Raw genomic sequence first — 8768 nt, 5'->3', positions numbered from 1 at the left:
ATTTATTAAGTGATATCGGTGACAAGGTGTTGGAATTATGAGCTCTTTTCCAATTGTAACCACAGATAATAATCTTATAAATTTATGTTTATTTAGTTTCTGCCTCTCTCTCTCTCTCTCTCTCTCTCTCTCTCTCTCTCTCAATATTGAATGAATGAGGATCCTCTCCGGTTCCTCTTTGTAAGGATCTTATTGATTCTTTAATCATATCTGTTCATTGTAAATTGTATGATCAGTTTTCGTCAGGTATTATTTGTGATTAATTTTAAATTGATTTCTGACCGCATAATATACGATTAAAGGATCTCCGAGATCCTCATAAAGAGGATCCGCGTTCAAATTGCATCACTAGTTGATGTAGTTTATTAGAAGTTTTCCTTGCATTTTGTCCTCATTATTTCGTTTTGTTTTGCCTTTAGTTTAATACGTCAACTTAGTTCGATTTTCATCTATTTTTATTCACATAAAATTCCAAGTGAAAAAGTGTTTTTTCGTATTCAATACATTTGACTAACTTGTTAATGAATTACAAAGACGAAAGTGTTACAGAAAACTTACGAACGGGCGGAAGCGAAAATCCAAATAAATTACAGGAACTATTTTGTTTATGTTTTCATGTACATATGTACAATCCCAAGCGCCAAGTTTATCTATGATTCAACTTCACAAATCAATACTCTTATTTCACTTTTTATATTTTGGTTTTTTTTTAATTTAATTTAATTTATTTTTTAACTTGGGAGCGCTGCTAATTAAATATATATTAACCAAATGAATGACAAATTAGTAGGCACTATTGTAAACACAGAGATATTTACAAATAATATTGTAAAAATGGAGCTGTTATCGACATTCTGAGCGATTCAGCATGCACTCCTTTCTAATAAAAAATAAAGAAGATAGAAATGCATGATGACTTTTTATAGTGCAAAAAACAATTTCTTTAAAAAAATTTCTTAAAAAAAAAGAGAAGATAAACAATCCCTATATAGGAGAGATTTTTCAATGTACCAGGAATACAGCCCCTTATACCAAGTGTAATAATACAATTGGTTGGAAATTTAAAAAAAAAAAAATCAACAAATTGTATTATTATACTTAGTATATCAGACCGTGTTTTGGTCAGACTAAAAAATTTCTCCCTAGTGTCAATATTTCAAATGGTTGGTTCTAAGTTTGAAACTTTCATTGGGTTTGCTTTGCCAGGGAGACTTTCATTAAATTTCCTTAGCTGACTTTGCTTTGCCAGAGAAACTTCCTTTAAATTTCCTTAGCAGAAACTTTGCTCCTAAAAGTATGCCTATGTGTGAATCTTAAACAAAAACAAAAAACCTATGTTTGAATGCACCAATTAGTCACAGAAATCGTGTGGATTCAGTTGGTATGCATTCATTTATGAAATTGACACCTTGAACCCACTTTTATTTGTTTCCTTGGTAATGACTCAAACTGAACTGATTTTATTAATTACAAGAGAAATTTTGGATACGTAAGTAGCTTTAGTTGGTGAATAATTCACTTATTATCACTTATTATGCACCCTAATAGAGATTGCTGATAGCAACTTGATGTGGACATGATGTACCTTTCCAAAATAGAGCTCAATTATCTGCATAAACTGGCATAAGAAAGTTGATATTTTATCTTAAATTTGATTGACGATGAGGTGATTAGTTTAACTTCTATAAGGATATAGAAGATTTCCTGGTTTTTTAATGTGGAATAACATGTAATAATACTTATTAGGTGCTGTGAGAACATGTGTTTGTTGAGTTTCCAAATAAAGAAAATCCTATTTTGATACAACGAAGAAAATTGAGATGGTTCTACCATATAATTAATAAGAGAAACTGAAATACGATGAGTGCAAATTTATTTTAGAGTGAAAAAAAAAAATGACACTTTAATTTTTATTCCATAGCTTCAATGAGTTTTTTCTTCGTCTATTTATAAGAAGGAAAATTTCTAGCCTCATACTATTTTACCCTCTAGACTTTCAATTCATGCCCATGCCCCCTTAGTTGTTTAATTTTTTATTTAATTTTATTTTATTTTTAAAAATGGAGACCAGCTGGTGACTTTGTCACGACAATTCACCCTTATGAGGGTCTGAAAGACTCACATAGTCATTTCAGCCTCTCTCTAACCATCATCGTGTGATTCATTAGCGCCAGTAATCAAACCTAGGATGTGCAATGTGAAATACGAGCTTACAATTCGTCCCCAACTACTGACCATCCCGTGGTGGTTCATGCCCCCTTAATTGTTAATGTTTTCAAATTTTTGTTAATTTCAACTGAAACAATGCATATTCAGAATTTGATGAAATAGGATGAATTGAGACGGTATTTTGTAAATACGTAATTATCTTGAATATATTAACTATTTCTCTATTTTCTGATCTCTCTATGGCACGAATGGAACATATAGGAGAGCACATAATCAAATTGAAAGTTTACTGGGCAAAGTAGAACACAACCTAAAATTGAGGCGTATTACCAAACTTTTCTCCACGAGACTGAATTGACCAAAAGGATCGATTCAACTCAAATTCAATGACCGAAAGCAACCGGTTCAATGTTAATTCCGAGGGCCGAGGCCCGTGGATAGTAAACCGGTTTGGGCCTTTAGGTTCAGTTACCAAACCAGCCCAGCCCAGCCCTCAAACAGCTCATTACTTTATAGTCACACGTCATCTTTTATATCCACCTATCATTTGGATCCTCCTACGATAGAGTTTAACCCCCAGAAACAGCCATGGAATTCCACTGAACTCCAAGTCTCCAACCACAAGCTCGTCCTCCCCCATCAGCTTTCATCAACTCCAACCAGAAAAACAATGTCACTGTGCTTCTCCTCCCTTGTATTCAATCTCCATGCAGCAAAGAACCAAAGCTTCATAACCCGTTTATCTTCTCACTTCCCCAACCAAACCTGCAAGGTAAGCTCTGTTCCATCTGCTTTTTCATCATCTTCTCCACTAAACTTGCCTGAAACTTTGAATTTTATAAAAGATAGATTAAAACCGATATCAGCTTCATCAAACCCAGTTTCTGAAGTCACGAATCCACCCTCGTTCCGTGGTAAAAACCCAAAAGGCATCAACATTTTGGTGGTGGGTGCAACTGGGTACATTGGGAAATTTGTTGTCAAGGAGTTGGTCAGCAGAGAGTTCAATGTTATAGCCATTGCTAGGGAGAAGAGTGGAATCAGGGGTAAAGTTAGCAAGGATGAGACTTTGAGGGAGTTGAATGGTGCAAATGTGTGCTTTTCGGATGTGACTGATTTGGGTGTTTTGGAGAAATGTTTGGAAAATTTGGGGGTTTCGATTGATGTTGTTGTTTCATGCCTTGCTAGCCGTTCTGGGGGTGTGAAGGACTCTTGGAAGATCGATTACGAGGCCACGAAAAATAGTCTTGTCGCTGGAAGGAAGCGTGGGGCTTCACATTTTGTGTTGCTGTCTGCAATTTGTGTGCAGAAGCCCCTTCTTGAGTTTCAGCGTGCAAAGCTGAAATTCGAGTCGGAGTTGATCAGAGAAGCCGAGGAGGATAATGGGTTTAGTTATAGCATTGTGAGGCCGACCGCGTTTTTTAAGAGTTTGGGGGGTCAAGTTGAGTTGGTGAAAGATGGCAAGCCTTATGTAATGTTTGGGGATGGGAAGTTGTGTGCTTGCAAGCCAATCAGTGAGGCGGATTTGGCTTCATTTATTGCGGATTGCGTGTTGAGTGAGAATAAGATTAACCAGGTTTTGCCTATTGGAGGACCGGGGAAGGCGTTGACACCACTGGAGCAAGGGGAGTTGTTGTTTAGACTTGTGGGGAGGGAACCCAAGTTCCTGAAGGTGCCTATTGAAATAATGGACTGTGCTATCGGGATTCTTGATTTCCTTGTAAAGATCTTTCCTTCAATGGAAGATACTGCTGAGTTTGGGAAAATTGGAAGGTATTATGCAGCTGAGAGTATGTTGGTTTTGGATCCTGAGACTGGAGAGTATAATGCTGAGAAAACGCTGAGTTATGGCAAAGACACGTTGGAAGAATTCTTTGAGACTGTGCTGAGGGAGGGGATAGCCGGTCAGGAATTAGGCGAACAAACGATTTTCTAAGAATTCATGCTGTCATTAGAAAGTTTGTACATTCAATTTATCAATTGGTTCAACCAGTTTTGTACAATAGTCTGCTTTCAGGTACGCAGTTTCTCATCTGTACACCAAACTGTATTTCGTATCGGTGACAAGCAAGTCTTTTTTCTACCATCGCTGCTAGATACTTAACTGATACTTCAGTTATATCAATATATCATCAGATTGGTTGTTTAAGATGATAATGTGATCACTTGTTAGATTTTGATGACTTGCATTGCAAGTTACAACCTGTAATCACTGTTCTTCGGTTCATACTTCATTTTTCAACTGAATCTTAGTTGGTTGTGTAGGTTCCTTCCTGATATAGCGTATCCATTGCAGTTCAAAAACTCAAATGTCGTTACATACATTTGCATTCGCTTTCTTTTGCATATTGAAGAAGATGGAAATCATGTAGTAATTCATTTGTAACAGAAACTAAATTCGCACTTAGAAAACCCTTGAATGAAATGGTACAAGACGATTCAATGCCTCAGATGCAAGTAGATAACATTTACAAACCAAAAGAACCTGTAACATAAGAAATCCGAATACTAAGCTTCCAAATGGACAAGATAGATAAAGCATACCAGACAACATTTACACAATGAAGGAACCTAAACAGAAAACACTAAGATATTCAATAATACACGCAAGTGAGCGCTCACACACACTAGTTGAAGGCATCCTGTGGGTAGGATTCTAATACATTTCGTTATGTTCTTCAGTCTTCACAAACTCTACTGGCGAATTTTTTTGTGGAGGGTGAAAGTGGAGAGCCAGATCAGAAGAACCAGCAAAACTGAGGCAAACAGCGAGGTAGCGAGGGCTCCTACTATATGCTTACAGAACTTGTCGAAAACAGAGCATATCTTCTGCCACATCACATGTTCATTACCCTTGTATCCGATATATGCAACACCCCCGGCTGTGCCGGTGGCTGAGGCGACCAAACCCAGTATCAGCTGCATAATAAGGCATTTCACATACATAGTTTGTCAATATCGTGTTTCCGATGCTTGTATTGTAATTGTTGGTACAAATTAGAGAACAGAACACAACTTACTATATCAAGAAATACAAAATGGAGCAACAACTTTGGTGGGAAAATTGGCTTCCAGATGACTGAAATGGATGCTAGTGTTGTAAGAAGAGCATAGAGGCCTGCAACTGATAGAGCCACCACAAAGTATCTGAAACAAGAAACATTAAACCTTCTTTAGTTTTTTGTGATCTAATATCCACCCATTAAACACACTTATTGACATACTTTTTAATACAGGTAGTAATACAGGTGGGCCGTACCTGTATTAGGATAATGATAGTTTATGTTTGCCACATGATTGATTGTGGTTGTAGGCAAATAATGCAATGTTTTCTCCTTGTGAAAACCACAAGTGGTTGAGAAATAGATGATTTAGTTTTTTTTGGCTTTTTAGCTAAAATGGTCTCTGAGATTCGCATAACTCCTCAGTTTGGTTTCTAAGATTTAAAATCGATAGAACTGGTCTCTGAGTTTGTCCACCATCAATTATTTTGGACTTTCTGACAAAAATCTATGTTTCGGTCATTCCGTGAAAAAATATCTGTTAAGTAAGGATAAAATAACAAAAATACCCTCAATTTTTATAAAATCATTTTGACCCATTGTTTATTGAATTGAAGGTATTTTTGTCATTTTGGTTCTTATTTAACAGAGTTTTTCATCAAATGACTAAAATGATTGATGGTGGAGAAATTCAAGAATCACTTCTATTGATTTTAAATTTTAAAGACCAAAGTGAGAAGTTACGTCAATCTCAAAGACTATTTTGGCTAAAAATGTTGCATTGTGGGTCCATGCTATCCCTAGGGTTATTATAAAATTGTATTGTGGGGTGAGGGAGTGAGATGCATAGGGTTCCAACTTCAACCTTGATGCCATTTAATAATTAAGCCTCGAGGAAGTGGTACAGTGGCAGTGTATTAAATCAATTATGTGATGGTAATTGAAAGCTGAAAATGAATTTAAAACAGTGTCAACTAGGCATCTCCATTTTATGTAATCCATCTCAGGAGTGTAAAAACTCTGCGCGCTCTAAGTCTAAGCAGATATTATACGGATCAGGATCCTCCCTGAGCAAATGGAGAGGATCCTCCTGACCGGGCCCATCGGGCCATTCAAAATTTATCCAACGGCTACAAGCAAGAGATTCCACTAAAAGTTATAATAATTATAGCCATTGGATAAATTTTGAACGGTCCGATGAACCCGGTCAGGAGGATCCTCTCCATTTGCTCAGGAGAGGATCCTGATCCATATTATACATACATACATATATATATACATACATATATATATATATATATATATATATAAACAATAAAAAGAAAAGAGCATTAATTTTAGATTAAAGCAGATTAGGAGGCAAGGCTGAGATCATTTGTACAGTAATTAAAGAGTAAAATCAGATCTACTTTCTGAAAAATTGTTTCTTTTGCACGCATAAAGAAGATTAGATGGAATCCATGTTAAAGGAATGAAAAGTAAAGATTAACTAGATTAATTAAAAACTAATAGAGCTAACATGAAATCTTTCCACTAGTTAAGCTGGTTAAAACAAGTATGGAGATAAAAGTCGATTAATCTTAAACCTGGATTCGTCGTAATACTATTCAGAGTTGTAGAAAAAAGTTAGAAAATCGTAGGTATCATATCTGATCAGAAGACAATAACATGAAAGAAAATTTTAGTTATTCCTTGTCTATCAAGAAATTTTGTTTATCGGATTCTCCTCGAAAGTATTTGTTGAACTTTTAACAGAATTAGTGTTTCTGTGACAAAGAAGAGTAATCAAACACCTTGAAACCCTAATCTGTAAAAATATACATTATATATATATATATATATATATATATATCTGTGTGAGTGTTACAGTGTATATGTTATTTTACTAAATTATATGTGCATGTTTGGGTGCTTGAAGTTACTCACGTGAAGGCGGGAGAGTGATTAAACTTGGCCCGAACTGGGAAAGGACCTCGGTATACTGTTTGCTTGCTGGTGACCATGACCAACACACTTGTCAGTGATGCTGCAAACACTATGAACCTGAGAGCCACATCAACTAGAAAGAGGTAGTCGGGTTTGGGGGGAGGAGGAGGCTTGGCTTCGGGCTCCTCCTTTGATGGCGGCGGGACTTCCGGGTCAGCTGGCTTATCCTTGGTTTCCATGGAAGCTGCTGGTATCTAGTGCTCGAATAAGTTGGTTAAGCAGCAGTCCGAGTGTAGTACTTGTACGTTGTAGTAGATGGTGGTGGTGAATATATGATATTGCACTATGAACATGTATAATTATATGATGTTTGGGGCACACTAAAATGGTATAATTCCAAACTTGGTTGAAGTTTCGTTTACGCCAAGTAATTGATATGGAAAGGGTTTAGTTGGTTGGGTGTGTACCGTTTGATCATCATCTTATACACCATAGTCTTCCTTGTTTTATTTTCTCTCCTAAATGTCACTAAATAAAAGATTATTTTAGAATAATCCAGAGAAAATGATACCATTTAGTCTCTATCTCAGAGGGAAAAGATCAGAAATGGACTGGGGTAATAGGAAACTAAATAGCATTTGTTATAGGGTTATAATTTGTAAGTTCTACTACTAAATGGGTTTAGAATGCAATAGTGCTAGTTGTCACAGCTATGTCTGCTGGGGCAAGAAACATGAGACTTCTATTAGTATGTGGTCGTGCTTGTAGCTTAGAGGTTTTTAAACAACAATATTAAGAGGAGGAAAATCAAATTCAGGATTTTAGATGTAAGAGCGAATACTCTTAGCTAACTGCGTTACAAACTCCTTACATCTCCAAGTGGTTAATTAAGAACTTATACATGTGTGTGCGCGCATACTTATCTTGCACAGGAGCATGTGGTTATTCCCTCTCCCATATATGCTTGTATAACAAAAAATGGCCTTGTGAATCTGCTGAATAAAACAGCTTGAGCCGTATTTAATTCTGGTTTAAAAGGTCTGCATAGTTTTGTTATAATAGTCCAATTTAGTACCTGTGAAAACAAATAATTCTTAGTTAAGTACTTTCCAAACCCCATATGTATCGTGTAACCTTGACAAAGTACAATTGTATTCTATCATAGTTTAATTTTGTGGTTCAAAGTCACATCAAGCACACAATTTGCGTATTCTTGTCCCAATCTCTATAACTTTTTTTTTAATGAAAGGATGATAATGAATTGAGCAAGTCGAACTACACATAAGACTTAGTCGTTGGACTACAATAGTAAAAGCCTTACTCACTAAACCCCGCACAAGACGGATAGAAAAAACCAAGACCCCAAGATTAGCCATCAACTAATGCTACTTTCTTCACGCTCAGAACTATTAGAAAGGGCTAACTCTCCGATAGAACGACCTCCATTTCCCTATCTTCGAAATTTATTAAATAAAGAAGTACGAAAATATAAGAATACAAGCGGGGTATGAAACATAAACCCGCAAAGAGAAAAACAAAGAAACATCAACAAAAACAAAAAATAAGATGAAACTCACGGTCACTAGCATAGCGACTATTGCAAAATCTGAAACAATGGGCCCCCATAATAGGACCACTGGCCGCACTAAAAGAAGCCAGGGCATCAGCAAC

General features: G+C 36.3%; 2 protein-coding genes across 2 annotated transcripts; one reads left to right on the top strand and one right to left on the bottom strand.

Annotated features, from left to right (window-relative positions):
• The first annotated feature begins 2713 nt into the window (after positions 1–2713).
• LOC103416790 (divinyl chlorophyllide a 8-vinyl-reductase, chloroplastic-like) lies at positions 2714–4416 on the top strand. Its single transcript, XM_008355013.4, has one exon. It carries the CDS (start codon positions 2840–2842, stop codon positions 4103–4105), a length of 1266 nt encoding a protein of 421 aa, XP_008353235.3. The 5' UTR covers positions 2714–2839; the 3' UTR covers positions 4106–4416.
• Positions 4417–4544: 128 nt separating this feature from the next.
• On the bottom strand, positions 4545–7443 carry LOC103416825 (CASP-like protein 1D1). The gene is made up of 3 exons (XM_029095793.2): positions 7098–7443; positions 5190–5316; positions 4545–5088 (listed from the first exon to the last, which is right to left on the bottom strand). The coding sequence occupies exons 1-3, from the start codon at positions 7334–7336 to the stop codon at positions 4864–4866; spliced, it is 591 nt and encodes a 196-aa protein (XP_028951626.2). The 5' UTR covers positions 7337–7443; the 3' UTR covers positions 4545–4863.
• Positions 7444–8768: the final 1325 nt, after the last annotated feature.

The sequence above is a fragment of the Malus domestica genome, chromosome 16 (genome assembly GCF_042453785.1).
Source record: "Malus domestica chromosome 16, GDT2T_hap1".
NCBI classification, from domain to species: Eukaryota; Viridiplantae; Streptophyta; class Magnoliopsida; order Rosales; family Rosaceae; genus Malus; species Malus domestica.
Note: the sequence above shows the minus strand (reverse complement) of the source record. Positions and strands in the feature narration are given on the sequence as shown.